Here is a 25,102-nt window from a genome sequence, read left to right as displayed (position 1 = left end):
TGTGACCGGCCGCCAGCTGGATTTAACTCCATCGACCACCACTCTTTGGGAACGCCCACCCAGCCAGTGCTTGATCCAGCAGATCATATGCTCATCCAGGCCATGAGCTGCCAGTTTTTCCCATGAGAATTCTATGGGGGACAGTGTCAAATGCTTTTCGAAAGTCTAGGTAGACAATGTCCACAGCCTTTCCCTCATCCAATAATTGGGTCATCTTGTCATAGAAGGAGATCAGGTTCATCAGGCAGGACCTGCCTTTCCTAAACCCATGCTGACTAGGCCTGATCCCCTGCTTGTCCATTATATGACTTGTAATGGCACTCCAGATGATCTGCTCCATGACCTTCCCTGCTACCGAGGTCAGACTGACAGGCCTATAGTTTCCCAGATCCTCCTTTCTGCCTTTTTTGTAGATGGGTGCTACATTTGCTACCCTCCAGTCCATTGGGACCTCCCCAGTTAGCCATGACTTCAGGTAGATCCTTGAGGGACTCCACTTGTCACTGGCCTCCACTTGGACATGGACCCATTGACATGGCCCCCTTTGGGTGCGGCCATCAAGCCAGTTCTTTATCCACTGAATTGTCAGTCCATCAAACCCATATTTTATCAGTTTGGAGACCAGGATGTCATGCCTGACAGTGTCAAACAACCTGATACTGCAGATTTAGATTTTTTTTTCTATAAATGCAAGAATACAAGTAACATTCAGAACTATTCTGCCTCAGAACATTGAGAGTCATGCATCAAAATTATAGGCTCACAGGCAAAGATTTTCTGGGGGGCAAACTGGTGACCTGTTCACCTAGACAAGTTCATTGCCAAACCTTTATCACACAGTAGGGGCACAGTCTCCATCAGACAAAGCACCTTAAGCCACCACAGGCAGTGCTGGTAGGTGAAGTGACAGGTAGGAAGCCAATGCATGTGGGAACAGCATGAGAATCATACCAAATGCTTCTCAAAAACGTAGTGTTCATCGAATCATGATAAAGGAACTTCACCATTTGCTTACAAATAACAAAGCTGTGCACAACAATTATAAGGAAATGCTGCTGCCATTAAGAGTTTACATTTTAAAAGGTGACAATCCCATAATTAGCTCTGCATAGGGCTATGGATCCACCTGCATAAAGTTCTTCACAGGTCAGACGTGTCCCCTTGTAGAAGATGACGTATGTTGTTCTTACTTTTTACCTTTTCCATCCCAAACTTAACAGCCATTTACAAACATGTGGTCAACTATTTACATATATATTGTTTGCCCATTTATTTCAGACAATACACTGTTGAGGGATTATTTTTTTTAATTCCACCAAGAATGTTAATCTAGCTTCAAAGGTAACTCACTCTTTTCTCCCCCATTCCCTTCTTCACCCAGGTAAAGAAGGGAGGAAATAAAGAATCACCAGGACCATGGGCCAATCCCACATGTGAAGAGACCCGACACAGCACTCCCACCTCCCACCACAACAGCAGCCCTGGAGGTTTGCAAGCAAGGAAAGTAAAATTGCCATTTCAAAAAAGTATATCTTTAAATGACAGGCCAACCAAAAGGCTTATGTTAGTCTCAGGGCTTTCTCTCTGCCAAATTCCAAAGGCCTGCTGCAGACAATAGAGGTGATAGAGCTTCTCACAAAGGGTCTGCATTAATTTTATATAATGGGAAACATTAAGCAAGCTAACCTAAATACAAAGGTCACTAGCACATTCTTCTAAAACATGAAGGAACAAATTGTTCTTGCAGCTTTGCATAGCATCTGGCAAAAGATATTAGCAGGTTTGTTTTGTGGTTTTTTTATGTTGCAGTAGATTTCAACTGTGCCTTTGGATTTATGTCAATACTGAGCATTATGCAATTATTCCTTGAAGGAAGCAAACTGCTTACATGCAAATACAATTGCATAAACTACAGGTAACAAGTTATGCATCAAATTTTATAACTTCAATGTATAAATCATTTTTATAAATCACTGCAAGACTTTCAAGTTGGATAGCTCAAATTTCTCAATTAAAATTAGAATGCAAAGTAAGAGTCTAAGGAACTACACTCATTTGCACAAACACATTTTGTTATTCTACATAACTAATGTTATCAGCATTACCTTAAAAGTTTTTCAAAAGATTTCATATTAAAATATCAATCTTTGAGAAGCTGACCTTAGGGTTTAGGAAATCTTTCACAGACTCACTTGATACAAGCGCTGTGGATCCCTTCTCCGTCAGCCACCAACAGCAACCAGAATAGATACACATGAAGAGGGACTGAATACACCTACATTTTTATTGGATCACAATGAACAGCACGCCAGATATTCACCTACTGATTGCTTTTTGGAAATGTTGTTTTGGAAACAACGGATCCTTTACTTGTGCTTTCCCCTCATTCTAAAAGAGAACCATATTCAGTTTCTAAAGAAAAAAAATAAAGACTACTAGTTTTCAATGCCCTAAAAGCATCCATCAGATTCTTCACAAGGACCTTCTATAGCTTTGTGCTATTCTGTGAATCATTTAGGCAATAATGAACAAAAAGACACGCTTTTGTTCAAATCACACACAGTGGGATTACATGTGAACTGACCCTCCATGTGTTAATGGAAGACAAAGCTTTGCTTTGAGCTCATTACTGCTCTTATAGACAGATTGGCAAATTTAAGACGTTTAGTGTATTTCCGTGTTTCCGCATCTAGGTAGTTTGTTTTAAAAATACAGATGCACACCAGCAAATAAACTCAGGTTTCCTAAGCTTCATCACTACTTTTAGCACAAAACAACAAAACAGTGTATGTGCAAAGGCAGGGATACAGAGAAACAAAACAGAACAAGAACACACCTTTGGCAAATTTACAGCGGTTTTGTAAGATTTGTTACAGGCTTTAATAAAGAAAAGAAACAGTAGACAAGTTTTCCTCCCAAATATAATACTCGGGGTGTCTTGAAAAAATATAGGTAGCCCTCAGTGATAAAAAGACAGATCGTTTCACCAATTCTCACTAGGGGTTTGATATTCTAGAGCCACTGACATGAAGGGAAGCAAGAATATGTCTTAATTGAGACTTTAAATAGTGCATTTCAGAAAGCAAAGCAGAACTTATGATATTTTTTAGAGAATAGAACACATCAGGTTTCTGAAACATAAATAAAAGCTATTTTGAGACCATAGCACCAACGCAAACATGTTTCTAGTCACCAAATTATTTCAGGAATTCACTGTTCCAAGGATTTGAGTGAAAAGATAAGAAATGGGAAGTGAGAGGAGATCTACAAGAATGTTTGTACTTCCTCCATTTCGGCTTAATCCTGCCAAAAAAAGTGTTCCAGATTGTCACGTCACCAATATTGTAATTTACATCATCAAATAATAACCAGATTACTAGGAAATGCACCCAGTCTAGCATAGTAACTATCAAATTTCAAACTTTGGCAGCAAAATATACAGCAAAATAGCATGAGGAAGCACTTCTGTTTCATTAATTTTTTATTATTAAACTAACAGGAACTGCCAACTAAAGCCGGTTACCCTGCTGGTCCAATCCAGTCAGAATACATTTTGTTATAAATCAACCCAGGAATCTTCCCTCTAAAAAGAGGCTCTGGTACATGAAGCAGAACAGTGATAAAAAAGCTGCTGAACAGCACAAAAGTAATATGTAAGAGATTACCCCAGATTTGGTAAATCCTGGCAAACACCAAGTGTTTAGAACTCCTTTCAACTTTAACGTCAGCCACCACTCGGCAACCAGCAGGATGCATTCAGCATCACACAGAACTTGCAGTGGTTTTTATTTCAGGCTTTTCAAAAAGCACAGCAACTGAGAAGTATAAAAATTTGAGATTTCATTCCAAATAAGCTCCTTGATGAGCATGTGGTATTCCCTAACACCAAAAACCTAACTAAATAGTAGAGGTCTATACTACAATTAGAACTCAAGCCAAGGGGACAGAGTCAAGGAAGAAGTGTGGAAACATGAGCTATTCCACAAATGATAAGAACAAGAGCATGCTCATTTTACAAAAATCACATTCTTCATCTATGTTTTTACCCTGAATCAAAAAGGTGTAAATCCTCTCAAAACCAGCAACAAGTTTACCTTAGTGCCTGTAAAACAAGATGTTTTTTCAGCTACATGGCTCATTTACTCTGTAACAAAGTTGCTAGCTGCAACAGCTTTTTACCGGAAATTTCAATGTAATATGTGCTTATTATTCTCAGTGAAGCCAATACACAATAACATACAATTTGGAGTGACTACCCATATAGCACGTACTCAGGACTTTGCTCAAACATTGTGCGTGTAACTTTCTCCTAGTAGTGCTCAAATTTACAAGCACCTGCGTGAAAGTTTTTGGAAAAAAATAAAATCCATGAAGAGGCTATACATCAGTTCCTGTGATATACAAAAATCCCACTGAAGTAAAGAGGTTATGAATAATCATTTTTATAAGTTCAGACACAAAGTGAAAACAGCACCCACCCTCTTGACTTTTTGGTCCTTTCAGAGAATGCAGCTCCACGACACAGGACCTCCAGCAGAGAAGCTAGTTTTTAAACAGCTTTCTATTCTCATCCTGAAAGCCCAGTTCAGCACCTTCTCAGGGCTGCTGATACAGCTGTTCACCAGCTGTGCTACGAATCACCAAAATGATCACTTAAAAACAGATACTTTTAACCTAGATCATTTCAGTGACCCAGTTTTACAGAGCAGCCTCATAAACTGTCCAGGCTCAAGTGAAAATGCCAAAAGGTTCTTACATCCTTGGTAGAGTTCTTACAAACAGGCACCTCCCCTTTTCCCAAAAGAAAACACAGGCTGTAATTACAGCCCCAAAATGCAAGAAATCCACATGCACAGAAAACAAAGTCATCCCCTGTCTTAAGGTATCTTTTAGATCTGCCTTGAATTAGTATCTTGATTCCTCAGATACCTTGGAATGCCACCTACTGCATCATTCACGGACAAGCAAATAGAACCAACTTACCAAACGTCTAGCAAATTCTTTATTTTCTGAAAGAAATCCGTATCCTGGGTGTACCTTGAAAAAAAAAAATAAAGTCAAGCTGATTGAGTTCTGAAGCCAGCCACCAAATTTGTTAGCACCTTTTCAGAAACTGGGGAAGGTGAAGTAGACCACTAAGCATTTAAATTAGTTGAATATCTTAAGAAACTGTCTTAACACACAAACTTATTTGTCCTAAGGCAAGCTGTAAAGACTCACTGGTTGAACCACCATTTCTGAACCACTCATTTCTTACTTGATTAGGGAGAAAGGTGCTATTAGCAGAGCAATGGACACTCCCTTTAGTGTTTTGCCTTCTCTTTTTAACTCCATTTTGCCACATTTATCTCACTGCAGACTGCCACATACATGCTCACCTACATTATTCTCAGTAACCACTGTAAAGTACTGCTCACTCCAAAATATTTCTAGCACTGATCACACCAGTAGTCTTAAAGTCCACGGTCATAAGCCTCCTACATCTAGCGACCCTTGCTGGAGAACGTAGTTTACTGCCTCGTTAGTCTAAGTCATGCCTAGTTTGCTATTCACACCCCAGTACACACCTAGCATAATTACTTGAGAGGAGTGTGGGAAAGAGTTTTCATTTTACTTTTCGCCATTCACATAAGATTCTTGATCCGATATACTTTGATAGACAAAGTACAAGCTATTTTATTCCCTCTCTTTTAAAGAGCCTAAACAACTGGGTTCCATATTCAGAAACTCAGAGGGAAGGAAACAGGTTTTTCTTTAGAGGAAAGTTTTTGGCTCCTGAAAGCATTATACCAAAACATCTTCTTTGAAAGAAATTACAATGCTGATCCAAACTGTTCCTGAGTAAATAGTGTTGCTTCTATACACCCACCAAATTTCATTTTAATAAATGCTCTGTGTACAGTAGGTCTGAGTAATACATTTATTTCCCTGACAGAACAAAGAACATTAGGCATCTAAACATGACTACACATTAGTTTTTCCAACCGATTCCTGTTAAGCTTTGAATCTCTGGCCAATTTGATGGGAGAAAGGCAGAATAGCCCATATTTACACATATAAGCTGAAGTGCATTTTGTAAACATTCTGAAACAAAAATAATTATGGGGCACACCATTTACCTTACCTTCCTGCAAATAACATTTATATAATTTAGGAAGTGATTCAAATGAAGTTAAAGCAAAAGCCTTTTTATACACACTTTGTAAAACATTCAAAAAAGCCATTATGGCATATAAAGGGTTAGTGCTCAAAACTAATTGGGATTTTTTTTTTCCCCCAGCAAATTTGGAAATGAACTGAAGCTGCTCCCTGGTGTGAAAGCTGAATCCAGCAGCCACCTGCAGGATCAGCGACCAGTGCTGCCAGATGCTACAAAGCCTTTGATTTCCAGTAGCGATTTTGGACACATTTAACTCATGTGACATGAACTAACTGGAATAGCATATTCAATCACTTCCCCCCCACACCTTTAAAAAAAAAAAAATACAAACTCTGGCTTTTCTGCTTTCTATATATGAAACAGCTGCAGCAGATAGACTCATTCAGACTCACAGCTTGGGCCCTGGTTTTCTTAATGACTTCCATGATGGCATCCATGTTGAGGTAGCTTTTGCTGGTGGGAGCTGGGCCAACACAGACAGCTTCGTCCGCCATTTTCACATGAACCTGAAGAGGCAATATTCTGCATTAACAGATGCTCCCAGCAAAAATAATTACTATCACCCTGAAATATGCACACAAATCTGATTGTTTCAAAGATAATTTACATACCGTAAACACTCTAAAACACACACCGAAATTACCAACATTGACACACAAGAACTCACACAATAACATTAAATCTTATTTGATTTAACTCCGAGCTTAAGTCACTGTCAAAATGTTTTATTATTCCAATATATTATTTTGAATTTGATTAAATAAAATCATGACAAATATAATTCCAGCTTCCTATACTGATCATCTATATGTAAATTCAGACTAAAAACTACTTTGTTACATGTAACCAGGGTAGCCTAATATCTTAATACTTAATAACAAACATTCATGACCAGTTCTAAGCAGGCTCCCCAGGAAGTTGGGGATAATTAGAGTGAATTGAATGAAGGGATGCAGTGAGTGTCCCTGCACAGCATCAGGTCAGCACCATGCACAAATTAAAGCCTATGACTAAAGAGTTCAATATCACCACACGTGAACCAGAAAATCTTGAGAATTATTTAAGCAGGCACGTGTTTGATTTCTAATCCATTGTATCCTCATTTATATGCATTTGCCAAACATTTTTTAGTCAAATCTGAACTATACCAAAGGGATAAACATTTCCAACATTTTACCAGGAATAATAAGATAGCTAGGTTTGAAGTTGGAAGTCTACTTACAACTCACATGCACACTTACCTTGAAGAAAAAGTTACAAAAGTTTCAGTAGATTGGTCTTTAACATATTTTCAGAGTTCAGAATATTTTTACTTTAAAGATACACACAGACCCGAGAAACAAAACAATCAGTTTTTCCTCACTCTGCTCTCCTTTTCTAAGAAAGGAGAAGAAAGCATGTCATTGCTTAAATTATGTAAGATTATACTAGCTATGTGTCACTACGACTTGTTCATACTGACAGTTTAGCATTTTCAATGCTTACCAGTTTTAAAAGTTGCTTTTATTAAATACTTGATACCGTCTTCAGCATTTGAAACTGAGAATACATTGTTTAAAAGGGGTGTTCTTTTAGAATATGAGCATTCACATATGTGAAACTTAAAAGTATTTTTAGTTTGTGAACATGAAATTTTGTTCTTTGCGGAAAGGAATTATTTGCAAGTAGCATGAAGGCTGTCAAGTATGAAAAACTACAGGTAGAAGTACTGTAGCCTGCATGTACTGTTTGCTCATTCAAACGAAACAAGGCCAGAAAAAAAAATCATCCAGAAACTGTGACAAGCAGTAGTCAAACAATATTTTGAACAATACAATAAGAAATAAATACTCAGTTAAGTATAAGAAGCATGTATAACAAGTACAGGAGTCACTTATTAAGCATTTTAGTTTTTTCTTCATTTTTACTGACATTTTTCTGAACTTTGCAAAAGTTAATCCTACCACCAGGAAGGAAAATTAACTTGGCACTTAGTTTCAAGTTCCTTTCTGGGAGCATCTCTTCAATAGCTTCTAAACTTGCTGTATACTTGAGTATCTGAGAGTTCACATAAACTCCTGGAATCGCCGTGCATTTCACATTTGAATTATTGCTTCTGTAAAATCACAATGGTTTTATCTTACCACTACAGCATTAGCCTCACTTTAGAAAAAAGCAAAATTGAAAAATCCTAAGCACTCACACAGACAATCATGCAGCAGGATTTTAATGCTTTTTAGTAAGTACACCTCAACAACTTAAGTCAGTAATCTATTTTGATCAAATACTATAAAGATTAGCCTGTCTGTCATCCTTCCTGGAGCACTAAGTACAACAAACAGCATAGCCCTTGGATACCCTGATTTGCATGATTGATTTATATGCTTAAAGTTGTTGTTTTGAATTCCAACTTGGTTTACATGCCTGAACAAAGCTATTTGAGCTTACGCATAGTTAAGCACGTATGTTTAACAAAACCAAAAGCTTCCTTATAGAAAGGGACTAACTTAAGAGGGTCAGCTATTTGTAGGTAGCAAGAGAAAAACCCCACACCCACACACTTCTCACATTAAGACACCAACAGGCTTACAAGTACCAAAAGTAGCCACAGAAGATACTGCAAAACCATTCACTTTATAGATATAAAGGGTCTTCTGAAATTCCCCCACCCCCCAAAATGTTTCATTGTTACTTCAACTCTTTGGAGTTTTGACTCTTCCCCTCCCACATGTCCCTCTAATCTGGCAAATCCATTTCTCCTTATTTACCTTACTGCAAGTGGTTAATGCCTTCTCTAGCTCAGTGCCAGTTCAGCCTTGGGTACAGCCTAATATACCTCACATGGATATAACAAAACAGCAAAACAGTAGCCGTATCACATTCACGATACGTGATACACTGTCACAGAGCACCAAGGAAACCTCTCAAGGGCAAGAAAAGAAGTCTCTATTCCTCAAAAATGGTTCAAAACCTCCAGATTTTTAGGTTCCAGTGACAGCTCTTCAATCTACAGATCTTTCTCATATCTACTATTTTATAAATCATTAAACCAGTCCACATATAATCTGGAAATAGAGATATGTTTCTTAGTAATTCATGACAACAATTCCCCTCTCCAAGCATTTACTTTCTTTCACAATGCACTGTAGTTCATGAAGAATACTCCAAATGCCATAACACAAATACACTACAGAATTTACAGTCTAGTATATGGAAACATAATTACACTAACTGTAATTACTAGCAAAGTTTACAACAAAAGCCATTATTTGAATCTACACTACAAAGTGACACATAATTCACACCACAATTCAGTAAACCTTTTCCTCTGCAAAAGCTGACTTATAAGGAGGTACTTCTAGATGATCCAAAGAATCCATCCCTTTCATCAAGCACTACAAGCTTCAAATAGACTTAATAGACTTATTTTTAAATTCAAGGGTTGCATGGAGTGCTTGACTTAAAAATCACACAATCGTAGGTCTTCAAAACTTGTCCATAACTTACTACAGCTAAAACTTCAGAAGTGTATTTTCCTCCCTTTACTGTTTTAGTTTACAAAAACAACATCAACAAAACAAAGAAGCAAGTCCCAGAAGATTCTTGAAGAAATGCAATTCCTTCATAAATATTAGAATTGCCCCTGCAAGCTCAAGCATGAATGGATAGCAACAAAGGCTGGAAAAGCAGACAAACCTTGAAGTGCTAAATGGTTGATACTGCAAATTTTAATCATATTGGGCTACCTGTGCCTCAAAAGATACGTTTCAAGCAGCTACAAGGACCTGTCATGTTAGAGACTACAAACAACTAGAAATCATGAAAATACACACTTTATTTGTGTAAAAGTAGTTTAATTTCTATAGAAGTTGTATATTTGAACTAGTATATTTCATACGAGCTAATTATATTGCAGCAACAAGAGAAATAAGACATTCACCAAAACCTACTGAATCATCATTTTGCAGAACCTCCACTTGAAATTCAAGAACTACAGACTAAATTTATTTATCCAAATCCCATATAGTTTGTTACACCTTCGGAAATCCAAACCCAAATCAGTAACAAACACTCAAATCAGCTCATCACAGCCTCCTCAGCTCTAAACCTATGACAAATAATAATAATTATTATACTCTGAATTTAACAAGGAGTCCTAGCAGAAGAACATTAGAATGAATACTCTTAAATAGCATAAGTGCTTTTGGATTAAGGTATAAAGACAACTGGACACAATCTGACATACAACAATGATTTTATTGCACAACTCTTCATGACCACATACGGATACAAGAACTGGCTCATTAGTCCAACAAGCTTATTAATTCAGAAGCAAACTGCACAGAAGTGACCACGGGTTTCCAAAGCTAGTTTAGGTCCAGAAGCCACCTTCACGGCAAAGCACCTAAACCAGTAAATCCTGCCCGATCTTTCGGCAGGAACAGCTTTGTGTTTCTTCACCATGTTTCCAGCAAATAAGCACAGAAAGCAAGGAGTCCATCAGGGCTGATTAGCCAGCCATTTTCGGCCTGGACTGGTTCCAAGCACTGCTCCAGGCTGCGGCAGCTCTCAGGGCAGAGAGCGCGATAAAGGGTGGTAACAGCAGCAGTGATTGGCTTTGGAGACCCTTTTTCTACTTTATCTTTCAGTCTTTCAGGAGGATTTATAAACCACGTTTGGTGCCAGGGCTTGGCATCATATCCTTGAAGAGAAATGTGTCCATAACCCAAGATTTTGGATCTAAGCACCACAAAAAATACTCAATATCCACTTTGCAGGAGATAACATGATTCAGAAGGGCTGCACAGAATCAGAGCTAACAAATGCCCAAATTACCTAGATTATGTTAGCTCTCCTTTCCCTGGAGGGTGGCACATGTACCCATTTGACAGCAGCATTCTCTCTTGCCCAACCATACTCTGAATTTATTGAGTTATCCCCTTAATCAAACCTGTATCTCAAATAATAATCATTTTGAGAGATCAAAATGAATAGCTCACTACCCAAAATATACACAGTACTCCTAGAGATGTTCTGTTTAACACAGCAGAATCAAGGTAACAGTCATTCAGCTGCTGCAGACTGCTAGTTGAAATCTATATTATAAACAAGTCACATGTACATAGGCATGCCTCTCAACATTAAACACGGAAGAGTTTTCTTAGTACAGAAACAGAACGCATGAATGTAGGAAAAACTGTTTTAAGGCAAAGAACTAAAACACTTACTTTCAGTGCATATGCAATATATAAGACAATCAAAGACACTAGGATAATTTACAGATCCCTACCATTATAATTATTCAGGGACTCCAGAATTTATTACCTTCTTATGAATCTGATTCACAACAGAAGTGCTTTTCTTCCCAATTTGTTTGATAGTGATTCCCATCTACTAATTCCAAAAAAGTAAAGGCTGACTGTCATGACAGACAATGGAGGAACAGAAAACACATCTACATGTGTTTCTTAACAGAGTGCTTAATATCACCCACCTAGTTTCCACAGATGATTTTATATACTTCAGCGGTTTCTGATGTTTATCATGTGACAGATGCCATTTACTTCAGTGTAAATGCCTAATTAACACATACACACACTCACTCCCCCCCACTCCTCCGTCTCTGAGGAGGTAAATGTCTGGGATTCCCCAGTGTCCCAGTTTTTCAGAGTAGGTGACCCTACGTATCCCCAGGTCTCAACACAAGTTAATATTCATGCAGCAGGGAGAGTTACACTGAGTTGGAAGATGCATTTTCCCCCCTGAGTTCGTCTGTACTGTTTCAGAATTTATATACAGGGAGACTTACATCTGCATATACAGTGTTAATCAAACCTAAGAAGAAGTTTAAAAACCTCCGTGAAGAGAACACTTCTGTTTGGTACACGAGATAAGATCTCATGTGTTGTTTAGACAAAGAAATCTAATCAAACAAGACATTCTCCTTTTATAGCTCAAATCAATATTACACATTGGAACAACATCCGTTGATGTAAGTGGATTCACTTAATTGGCCCAAACTGCATAATACCGCTCAGCAAGACAAATCACAATTAGCTCAACCCATAAAATAGGGCTAATGAGTAAATCCTTTGTAAGGTAGCTAAAAAACCAACCACATCAAATCTTGCCAGCACCACTGCCAAGAGAGACAGACAAAACAGAATAAAAAGCTTGTGGCATTGAACAGTCCTGAATTAAAAAAACTCAAATGGATGCAAAAAAGGTTCACATTTACTGCTTTGCCAAAAATGTATCTTTCATCTGACCTCAGTGCCTTTAGCAGCTTCACACTAAAATACACCCACCGATAATACAATAAATTTGTGCACATAGTAAGCATACGGTATTCATACAGCCTTTAAAGTGCTATCTGCAAAGAAATACTGCCACATGATTGCAGCATTTAACCCTAAAATGAAATAATGGAAATACTGCTAAACCACGTGAAAAGCAGAACTATGAGCGCCACAAATAGCATAACTATCCCATATTTTCCACATTTATTTTTACACAGCATTTCAAAAACCTAAATAAAAAATTATGCAAATAAGTAAGTCAACCTACAGAGTCAGCATAAGTAGATTTCTCCACAAGTCTATTGTAAAACTTACCTCTTTTTTTTTTTTTTAATTTGATGGCACACAAATAGTTGTGTGAGGACTAAGGTAAAACAACTCTTCAGTGGCCTTCAAACGGGTTTGGTGAAGGCTATTTACTTACAGTCCCCTCCAAGCCTACAATGATTCCCAAACAGCCCATCCATTAGCATCCGCAGGATTAGATCCTGGGTTAGCAGACACCAGCCAAGAAAAAAAAGATAATATTAGCACCCCCTCCTCTACTCGGCCTTCCTGCCCTTCAGTTTGCCAACCAGTTGAAACTTGAAGACAGCGATAGCCTCACTAGCTAGTGGCCTCAAAAATCCATGGACTTCAATTAAAATGGAAGAATCTGGGTTGAACTGAACAGTCTTTAAAAGAAAAGAAACAGCAACCAGGCAAGGAAGACTGCATTTCTAACCAAGACTAAGACAATGCACTTTCCAATACAAAGGTTTTAATCTGTTCACATTCTCACTTACAAACATGAATTTATTTTGTAACCTTAAGAAAAAGTAATCTCAAAATTCTCTCTCCCACAAAAAACACTCTGGAACTTTGTTAGCTGCTAAAGAGACACACAATTTTCCTTGACAGAGAACTCATCGACAGGAAAGGACCCCCTGCCCACTGTATCTAGAGGCCTGATGACTAGTACTGTGAAAACAGACCCACGCTAAGGTGGTAAGACCACGCAGTGATACTCTGAAACAGAGTTCTGTTTGCTGGGACAAGCAAGGAAACACCTCCAGAGTCCTGAAGACATTACAGATAAAAATCTAGAGGACAGTCTTCCAGAATGGCTTTGGCTCCTTAAGCCTTTTCCTACATGCTTATCCATTGGCAGATAACTTCTTAGTGAAGCACCTTCTAGAATACTGATGGGAAAGAAGGCTTCTCCCTCAGAATTTTATTGCAAGTGCTTACTGTGTTTTACCCTCTAAAGTAGGAAATACCGGTAACTACCTAGAAACTACTAAGTAAATACCAGTAACTACTTAGTGCTTCATACAAGCTTAAGACTACAGAACTGAAGTTTGTCCATAGCTGAGAAGCTGAATGTTGGGAAGACCATATAATTGGGCTAACCAAAAAACGGGTGGTGGGTTTTTTTGGCCATAAATTGAAAATTGAAGGCATGGTGTTCGCCTCTATAGTATGTTCTCTGAGACCTTTTCTAGCAAAGCTTGCCTCTACAGCCTTCTATTCAGAACTCAACTGTTCTTAAAACGAGACTTCTTTAGCCTACTGAGTCTATCTGCAGATAGCTAAAAAATACAAATAAAAGGTTGCTTAACTTCTTTTCAAGTTCAAGCAGCTTTTCTTTTTGAGAAGAAAACCTGCTAAAAAGTTCTAGAAGACACAAAAAAAAAAAAGCTAGTCTGTCACAGTTAAGGGCCAATAAGAGTAACTCATTTGCTATTTAAAATTTAGCAGTATCAAACAGTTGGTTTGTATCACAAGCTTCCACGTGTTTTAGTCAACACCAACCAGGAACAATCAATCTTTCTTTGGCAGAATAACTGAAAAAGTAGAAGTGGAAAAAGGTGGATCAATAGTCATCTTGTTCACTAATCTACCTTCAGATGAACTGCAGGATTAAAAGAGGTAGAGGAATCAGGAGGGAAAAAACCACAGTGTCCCATTCTTCAACTCCAACTCATTGCATCAATAGCAAAACACTTCTCACAGTCTTGAGGGAAAAGGATCCCCTTGTCTCCTTGCACTCGTGCCTCCTTTTGATAGCATGGGGCAGCTACCAAGTTTCTTCACCCAAGTGAAGATTAGAGGCAGCACGGCCACTCATAACAACCTTTGCTGATTTATGAGATGCTGGGAAGAAACAGTCTGCAAGGTAGAAACTGCACTCATACCTCTGCAGACTATTTTACTTTGAAGTACATTATCTAGAGAGAGTCTCCAGGAGAAATGGGAGAATTTTACTTCAGAGCATACACTAACAACTTGGGAAGAAACTTAATAAATCTGTTTACCAAAGCAAGAGCCTCCTTCTGTTGTAACAGTTGAACAATTCATCGTAGTTACAACAGTCCACTAGGCTCTGTGTGGATGCTAAGAGTTTCATCTTTGCAGTGTATGTGATTCTGAACTTCAAGTGTTTTAGAAAAAAGAATTAATTTTTTTTGTGATGTTAACAGAACAGTAGTGCCCTACAGTGTTTTCAGCAGCCCTTCTGCATTTCAAACACATCTATATCCACGTGTCAGCCTTTCCCTAATGGAATCTCAGCTTTCTAAGCGCATTAGCAAAGCAATGGGACAGATCTTTCTCATGCTGTTTCTTTTTCCTGCCTCTCCCCACAACAAGCTCACCATGGAATGCATTTGATGCATGTTTCTTTGTTTTGTTTACTAAATGGGTAAGACATGTGGCAGGTCTAGAAAATAGTATCACATGGTAGCAAGGGCAGCCAACAACTACAGAGCTTCTTATAGTAGAAGTTTAGCTCTTAATTGAGCTAAATATCCCAGAAGACATACGGGATTCAAAAAAAGTAGCTTAAACTCAGCCACAAAGCAACACAGTATGCATTGGTAGCATATCCCCACCTAGTATTTTCAGCTTAATTCAGACAGAGTTCCTCTTTCAGATGGATGAACACAGTACACAACCATTGAGATGGGGCTCCCACATAATCTTCAAATCTGCCTGCCTACAAATGGATGGACTGCAGAAATTGCTTCCAGCATCCAAAGACAGTGATAAAGTCAGGGATCCCTGCAACCAATACCAGGGTTGAGAGAACAACCCAAAGCAACAGCGAGGTAAATTCACAGCTACCTGGCATTTCAACTACACAATATGTATTTAAAAGAAAGGTGAGAGGGGAAGTATGGCAACATATTCTGCAGCAGTAGCTGGAGGACTAACATTAAAAAAAAAAAAATAATCAGAAATGCAGGACACAGACCCTACAGTAAATTAAGTTCTTCTCAATGTGAACTAGCTTCTGGCCCAAAATGAACCATATGTTGAGACATGAATGAAATTTCACAATATGCATCACTTCATGCAAATACAAGTTGCCACTCAAAGGATGATCCCGCCCCTAACTCTCCTCCACATTCGGCTCTAGCAATTATAACACTGCTGAGACAGATCAATAAACTGAACATACCCAGTGGAAAGTAATCTAAGGGGAGGGGAAATTAACCTTCTGTCAGATCAGCAAGTTAAACTATCTCCCAAGCCACACCATCATCGGATCCAATACAGTGAATGAATGAGAGGGGAGAAAAGAGCACAAACAGTCCTTTCTGAAATATTTTGGACTTAAAGAAATGTAGACATAATATGAAACAAGATCTAGAAGTGTCAAATATTTCATAAAAGGAAATTCCCAAAATAACAGGTTGTGGGGGAATGCAGAATACCTTAAGGACAAGAAACTTTCAATGCCGGTTTTCTGAAACACAGAAAGTTTTCCTTATATCTTTGCAATATGTATGTATCATAGAAAATATATATGTATATACATGTATATATATGCACATACATATACCACTTAACCACTTTTAGGTACCTAGTGAGTAGGGTTTCTCCACTAAGGTTAAATACTAAAACAGTACCTATAATGAACCACAAAAATTCAGTCATGAAACCTCAAAATTATCCATCATGCCCAGCAAAGGCTATGTTTTAAGAGGAACAGAATCTTCAATACTTAAAAATGCCTTATTAAATATGCACTTTATTACGTAACACACAAAAGTAGAGCATTTTCCCTTCAAAAGTCCACTAATGTGAATATTCAGATTTCTTGAAAATCATGCTTTGTTAGTTCTACAAGAAAATTAGTCTTCTGACAGTGTATAAAAATTATTCGTTATATTATAGGCCAACTTTGAAGAAGATAGTCCTCTATATAAAACCCATCCTAAGTTTTCTACCCTCAAAAGTCTTCTTTTGAAAGACAAAGTCAGCTTTGAGGTTCCAAGAGGCCGATGTCAAGATAAAGACTATAAAAATTGTGTAACAGAGAAAAAGCATAAAGCATGCTTGCTGTTGGAACTCACAAAACACAGTAAGTCAAAAATCCCATGAAATCGACTTGTTAAGTAACTTTTCAGAATAGATTTACCTTTTTTAAAAAAAATACGATTTTTAACAAGAAATCATCCCTGCCCATGCCAGAAGTGTAATCACTTCCATGCCATGTTTGACAGCCACTTGGTCCTGTTACAAGTGTAGTAAGAAAGTACAGAGCAGCATTTGTTATAAAGCGCAGTCAACACACCACAAACTGCTAGCCCTAACTTACATTTTAAAAAGGGTCTATAACAGATCCTGTCGGTATTTGCAATCCTGTATTCAAATAAAGTTTAAGCAGATCTTGCACAGTACTAGATAACAGCGATCACAGAATACCCCAAAGTCAAGTACATCAAGAATTACATGGGAAAGTTTTTTTCCATAAAGGAGAATCAAACTAGATAACAGCGAGGGCCAAAGACCTCCAAAGAAAAAAAAGACAAAAAACAGATCAGCAGAACTAAGTTACAGGATGAAGAGTTCCAGAGTTACACTGTGGCTCAAGACTATTTTTGTTGCATGGAAAATCTTAAATTTTCTGGCACAAGAGAAAGACGACAGAAAAGTATTTATTTCTCAGTTTCATCTTATGGTGTAGTGCTTTTTAAGCTTTATTTAACATTGTTCATTAGATCACTGTACTAACCTCCATTCCAACCTTAACAGAATTTGTACATTCATATTCTACGATGCTGAACATATTACCCATACCCATTAAGTGAAGAAGTGCATATATTCTGTTACACAGTACATTCATACACTTCAAAATAGTTGTATAGACAACCAGCTGGCTCACCAAATCTATAAGGACTGTGCACAGTCTAACAAATGGGCAGGAATAGACAAGTAAACCTGTACTGCCTAAATAAGATTTTCATACAGCAAATACCAGCACTGGACAATTCATCCACTGCATGCTTATGCCTGAATTTATGTGGTCCCAACCTTTTCCAGATCATCTGACAAAAAGTATTTTCAACAAGATCATTTGTTTGTTTTTTTTTTTTCTTACAGACAAAAGTATTTCCTATCCCTCACATAATTCTGCCATAGTTACATCTCAAATTGTAAGATTTTGGTTTAGCGGGAAAATCCTTAATTTGCTTTTTAGGTTATTGAGTATTTTCCCTGACAACATTTCCACCTCCCAGCTGATTTCCTATGATATACACTTTCCATCTGAAGTTAATTCAAGGACAACAAGCAGAATTGTAGTCTCTATCCCATTAATCTTATGGCAATATTGTTTCAGCACATCAAGCAGATTTACTTTAAAAACAGTGCACTTTATTGAGGAAACAGGTCTTGCTGTATAAAAGAGCATCCTTCACAGACCACTATGAAGTTCCACCCACCAAAGACTTAAGCACAATTTCTGTTTCAATTAAAAAAAAATAAAGCAAAAAAATGTCAGGCCTTATCCCACATCTACTTTATACCCTTCTATAACAAGCTATCACTTCCGGAATTTTCTTTATTTTTTTGAAGGCAAGAATTCAAAAAATACAAAGTAAAGCTCTCCTGATCTTCACCTTTGAAGACTGAAGTAAAAACTAGAAAATATGGGAAGTATCACTATCAATTACAGTATCATTAACATTGATGGCCTATAAATGCTAATAAATATAATGCACTTGATCAATGTTAAAGATATTTAGTGTAATAAAAAGATAACTACATTCTAGATAGGCAACACCTGCAAAACACTAAAGGAAAGAAACAACCTATTTCTGTAAGGTGACAACCGTTCCCATTTTTAAGAAAGGTACAAACTTTCGCATTCTTCACCTAATATATAGATAATATTCACAAGTCTAATAGATTAGCTTAACCTCATGTACAGTTTATAAGATATTTGAGTAAACTTTTATATAAATAGATTCTTGTTTAAAAAAAGCCTAGAATTAAGAAAATCTTTCCAAATTGCAGGGAATCTGCATAGCACAGCAACACACACGCTCACACAACAGTTCCTTCTAAATCCTCTTTCCTGTTAGCATTTAGGTTTGGGTATTTTTCCCCCCTCCAACCTGCTAAATAAAGTCATATTTCCTGCTGACAGCAAATGATTGGTTTACCTATAACTCCAGGGGGTTTAACTATCCATCCTTTAAGTAGCTTTGACAGTTTAACCTGCTGAGCTCACAGCACCCAAGGGAGGGTCTTACTTGCAGTTTTACTTCTGCTGCTGCTGACCACTAATACTGACTCCACAGATAATGGATTTCAATAACAACCTCCTACAGGTTAACACTTTGGGTACTAACCATGATACTGCTTTAATTAAGTTAATACATGAAGGTCACAGTTTGGTGGAAAGTTGTATTAAATTTGGTAGTGCTTACAATAGCAGGAAAAGTGCACATGCTCACCTGTCCAGTAGCTCTGGGATAAGTTTGCCTACAGATATAATTCAGCTGGTTTATGGGTTTACGCAACCTATTTTAAGTGAGCTCAGTTTATTAGTCCTATTACCTCTAAACACGGATTTTGCCAGCATAACTGATAATTTCATGATGGATATGAAATGGATGCCTCTAACCATGCTGGGCACAGAATGTGTCTATCTGGCAGATAAATGGTCCATGCACTACAGTTAAGGGGTGTTGGGTTTGGTTTTTTTCTTTGCAAGGTTTGAAGTATCCTGATGATGGAAGAGATTACTATTTTTATTTCCTTGAAGCTAATTTGCTAACATAAAATTTATTTTTAATATTTTAGCAAGTTATTAATTATGTAAAGTTTAAAGATCAACTTCTAGTTGAAAGCAGGAAATAATCAATATTCACTGAAAGCAGACACTTGCCAAAATAGAAAAAGTGCACATTGGAGAGGCACATGTTTAAATGCATTTTTCAGACTAAGCATTCACTTATTCTTTGTCAATACAGCACTTGAAAGCACATATTCACTTCAAAAATAGAATGGAAAAGAGGTTCTTTGTTAAAAAGCTGGTATTAACTTTACCTGCAAAAACATCTATTTGTTGGATCTCATTTTATTTTTTGTTAAAGTACACAATCTGACAGACACTCTACAGAGTAATAATGAAGCAGCATGGGAGCCATTTAATATATTTCTTGATTAACTCATTGCCTGTCCAGTTCTCATACAGACATGTGCTCACATGTCATAATCGTCATAACTCCCATCATCCCTACAGTTAACACACAAGCTCCTTGATTAGTGCACAACTCCCAGACGAGCCATTGCTAATGCTAAATAATTCCCTTCGGCCTCCTGCGACTATACCGCAGGCTCTCCAATTAAATATAATGTCTCTGATGAGCCATATTAATACGGACAAATTCCTGCCAGGGATTCTAGCCCACTCACTTTCACCAAAGAAGTAACTGAAATAAAGAAAAGAAAGCTGTCTACATAAAAATTAGCTGAAAGAATAGCTTTGCCACAAGGCTTTAATTATAAAACTTTGCTGTCACAGGTATGTTATTCTTGGAGGTATGTGGGAGACTGGCATATTAATACAAAGTTTACTGATAAATGACAATGAGTAAATTACCATTTTAATAACTGAAAAGCAAGCATGTAAAACAGATAGCTTTTCAATCAGTTAATTACAATTAGCAATATCTAATCACATGTAATAAAATTAACTACAGAAACCCTCCGATCACTAGCTGTTGGTATAGCAATTACACTCAGCTGGTCTTGTGCAGTAAACATCATTTGAAACATTGGCATAGCTGTATACACCTAACAAAAGGGGGTTTTTTTCCAGGTTATAAGAATATTTGCTTAATAAACCATGCATGCTATTTTCAAAACTTGCACCAAGAAACTACTGTGCTTGTTAAAAACCTGATGCAGCATCACAGATCATATTGCAAAGTCCACATATTTTGAAGTATTTACATATGTACCAAGGAACATTAAAATATTTTAATTATATAAAGAAGCCCTAGTCACAGATCAAATACATAGCAATCAATTTATGGTAATTTCCTCCCTTCAAAATGGGAAGAGTCATTGAAAAACCCAACCTTTTCAGAGTACACTGGGATTCCTTAACATCATTTAACGTGAAATTGCTGCCATTAGTTGGAAATTCATTACTCAGATTTTATTAAAATCATAAGGAGTTCCTAGTCCTTAGAACAGAGAGACCGATGTCCTTAACCCTAGTGCTGACCCTCTCACTAGACAAGATATCAACAAAGGACATGTAAATAGACTGTTGCAGAACTATCCTTTGGTAGTTTTAAATATTGCTTGCAACCGCACAAATTGTAAGATATTCAAATAACCCCCATGAAATTTTGATAAGCTCTTCCCCAAGGTCCTTGCACCTTCATCCTTACACTAATGCACTTCATCTTCATTTACCTGATCATTAGCTTCCAGTTTGTTCAGCTGGAAACCAACACACACTAATTACTTTGACATCACAAAGTCCTATCTGTCTTCACCACCTCCCCAGACAGCAGGGAGAAATTATCAAGGGTAGGCATGATAATATCCTGATAAATGATGATTCACATCACCTCACTGTCAATCATCCAGAAGTGCTCACGCAAGATACCACTCAATCTCATTACCGAATCCTAGGGCTAAGAGTACAATACACACCAGGAGTCATATTTCAAACAGCAGGCCACCTGGGTAAGATGCAGCTCTCGGAGATTTTCACGAATTTTGTTGGCTTTTTGTTTTAACATGGTAAATGTCAAATATTCCTATATTTTACCACTGGCAGAAAAGGACATGCTGAAAGCAAGGCAATTAGTCTAGAGAATTCAAGTGAGAAAAAAATACCTTGGTTCTTTGGAGGGGAGGAGAAGGACGGGTACATTTTATTAATTTAAGAAGAAAATTAATAAACCCGTCTAAAGTTTCAAAGTTCAGTTTCACAATTTATGCATCCTTCCTGCTGAAACAGTATAAATGCATTCAGAGTTCTGAAAGAAGTAATGCTAGCTTTGAAACTCATTGTCATAGGCAAAGTTTGCTTATTCCATGACAGAATGCAGATATTCATAAAAGCAACATTCCCGCTTCGATAAATAGCCAATCCGAAAATTACAAAAAACAAAAAACACCACACCACCAGTCAAGCAGCAAAATAAAAACTTGGTAAAAGCTTCTTTCTCAGAGAAGATTACCTCTTTCCCTACTTCTAAATTAGCATCATCATCATCCTTACAGCTCTTTCAGTCCATTTAGACACATAAGTAAAGCAACTTCCAATAGATAAATGCCCAGGACTCGCTGCTTAGTGGAGAATCCAGGAGTTCTCCTTTATGCTAGAGAATGGGAAGGGAAGAAGACACAAACCTAGGAGATGGTATTGTAACACTCTCCATCTTCTTGCCCAAAGTAGACCATTCACCATCAGTAAGCTTGCAGAATGACGCACCATACATCGAGCAATACGGTCACTGATGGAACGGATGAGGGAGAAAAAGGGGAAAACAAGACTTGAAAGAATATGGGGGCAGGGAAGCAAGAGGAAATACCACAACCATGTATGGTTATGCTACTTACTGCCAGAGAGAGAAAAAACAGTCAAAACTAAGGACCAAAAATTGAGTAGAATACACTATAGAAGCAAACAAACAGAAGAGAGCAGACAGCAAAAGAATAAAGAAAGTACAAAGATGCACACTCTACCACTGTATTTTTCTGGCCAAAGAGACTTAAAGACTCAATGCAAGCGAGAGCAGAGTTCTCTTGCAAGTACAGATGTTGCTGCTACAGGCATGCTGGTCCAGCATCCAGCAACTGCCTGCTCACATGACCAAGCATGAACTTGGCAGGAACCCCCACTTTCTTGCACCTCTGTTGCCCCAGACTGTTTGAAATATGATCGCAGGCTCACAATGAAGCCCTTATCCCATTTCAAAGTACCCTCCTGTGGGGCTACACAGGACAGGCAGCAGCTTACAGGCTCCTGTTCAGATGTTACCATAACATTTTTCAAGGAGAAACTCAGAGGACATGTTCTAAAAATATACGTAAATGCAAATACAACAGAAATGCAAAGCTCCCTAAAACCCCTGAATGAAATCATTTAGGTGTGACTGCACTACATACCTGACACATGCACTATTCAAAGTCTACCTTTCAGAGCAACTGTGGATCACTAATGAAGTTCAAAAGCCAAGAGCTCTTCACAAGCTTCCTGTCACCTTACCAACCTTACCTAGGATGCCAAGTACAATAGATCTGGCCCAGAACACCACTTACTTGCGCAACAGAACTTGAAGCATTTTTCACCTCAAGAACCAAGAAGTCTGTAAATAAAACATTATCTCTGCGCTTCAAGCACTGCAAAATTATGAGCAAGACCAGAGAACTTTTTTCCACTGAACGAAGCCTCAGTGCTTTCCTTCCTAGATTAAGAGAAAGACTGCTAGAAGGAAACAAATAACTAAAATTGCCAGTTTAGTTTACAGAAGTGTAGCACTTAAGCAAGCACAGACCAGCAAATAGCACTCCAAACAAGCTTCAAAGCTACAATATTTTAGAAGTGTTCTTCAACAATGAACTTCAGAGAAGCGTGTTAGTTTCCATTTTAACTTAAAAACAAACAGCTGCCTTCATACCAAACTTACTGCATCTCTAATTTCTTAAAGAGAATATGATTATTTGCACCTTGAGAAAGGCCACTGTTGGCTTAACTGCTTGAAGTCGCACAATTCAAATTTCTTCCGCAGAAAGAATATTGGTGCAGAGAATACATAGGCATGCATGCCTGCCTACAAAATGAATTGTTAATGTTAGCTTTACTCCCAGAAATCTGAAGGCAGAAAATTGTAATACTGATTGTATGCTTTAGTTCAGCTGATGGAAATATGACATTCTAGCAGTTGAAGACTTTCTTAAAAAGGCATATCTTAAAATCAAAAACTTTGTTGAAATTTCTTTATGTTAGTGCTCTGACAATTGCTTTTAACACAGCAGTGTCACTTCTTGAATCTCATTAGCCTAATTTAAAAAATTAGCTTTCAGAGCTAATTCACAAAGAAAAAGACACACATGCTTATTTTTGTTAGCTAAGTTGTAAAAGAAAATTCTCTGCCGACAGAGCAAAAAAACTGGCACAGACACAAACTTTACTATTAGGCAAATACTGAGCTGGACATTAAGACATAAAAACTACATTTTTCTTTTAAGTTATTTAAGTTAACTTGCAGTAGAATTACAGTATTTCCTCTGAAGGAAAAAAGGAAAAAAGAAATAGGAAACTGCTGTCAACAAGTATTACTACTGCAGACCTCACAATCTACAAGCTTCTGTCAATCTTGAGCTCCACAGATACAGAACAAGAAGTACACAACAAAACTTCAGGCTCAATTTAACCCATTGAATAAACTAATTCTAAAAACCCTTCAAAACATTCAGCAACTAAAAATTAAATACAAGTTACATTTCTATGTAACTGTATCATAAGTAAAATCAGATTCATCATTAAAATTTATGTTATTACCTAAAAAAATAAGTCATTTATACAACTAAAATCTCCCCCAAATTATAGTCATAAATTTGTATTTACAGAGAACAGTGACATATTTGAGGGAGCTAGAGATCCTTTACATATTCTTGTTTTATCAAAAGAAAAGCTAACGTTGATCTAAGACATATACAAGATCTTTATCATTAAAATGACAAAAAATACAGTAGCAAAATCCATATTAATACTATGGTCTTGTAAAATCAAAGCTTTGAATTCAGCACTTAATTACTGAATAGAGAATCACCAACCACTGAACTGAGTACTACATACAGCACAGCACAAAAAATGACTACTCAAACCAAAAGTACAAGAAATGTTACAGTGGTTTCCAGAGTTCTCAAAGTTTTGCTATCCTTAACCAGGTGAACACCACAAGCAAATACATAAATAGTTCAAAGTTTCAACCAATCTTAAAGTTATGAGCAAGGAAAGCAGTACCTTGCTGAAAGCATAAGAGAAGAAACAAAGCAACACCTTTGTTTCTGAAGGTTTCTCAAGCCCCAGCAGCAGGTCACTGTGGCAGGCAGGGGGACTGCCCAAAAGCCCAGCCATTCTGCATTTCATTCTCCTTTACAAAAAGGAAAGTTGGCACTTGTTAGGTTAATGGTTGGACTCAATGATCTCAAAGGTCTCTTCCAACCTAGATGACTATGACACCGAGATCTGGCCATATCTGGCAATGGTGCCCAAAGGCAACTCCACAACCTCTGTCCCTTCCCTCCCATGTACACAAGGTTTTCAGCCACTAAAAACAGAGGCAAACAGTACTAGAGTCAGCCACCTTGAAATTAATTTCGGAGCCTTTCTCACCACCTATGTGAGGAAGAGACC

At 37.6% G+C, this 25,102-nt stretch overlaps 1 protein-coding gene across 1 annotated transcript in view; it reads right to left on the bottom strand.

Moving 5' to 3' along the window:
* Window positions 1-25,102, bottom strand: part of PCCA (propionyl-CoA carboxylase subunit alpha) — a 294,043-nt gene that overhangs the window by 242,174 nt on the left and 26,767 nt on the right. The window contains exons 5-6 of the mRNA XM_063337025.1: window positions 6,553-6,666; window positions 4,984-5,037 (exon numbers count right to left, since the gene is read on the bottom strand). Of these exons, the coding sequence (XP_063193095.1) occupies window positions 4,984-5,037; window positions 6,553-6,666 (168 nt within the window). The remainder of the gene's footprint in view (window positions 1-4,983; window positions 5,038-6,552; window positions 6,667-25,102) is intronic.

The sequence above is a fragment of the Chroicocephalus ridibundus genome, chromosome 1 (assembly GCF_963924245.1).
Source record: "Chroicocephalus ridibundus chromosome 1, bChrRid1.1, whole genome shotgun sequence".
Lineage (NCBI taxonomy): Eukaryota > Metazoa > Chordata > Aves > Charadriiformes > Laridae > Chroicocephalus > Chroicocephalus ridibundus.
Note: the sequence above shows the minus strand (reverse complement) of the source record. Positions and strands in the feature narration are given on the sequence as shown.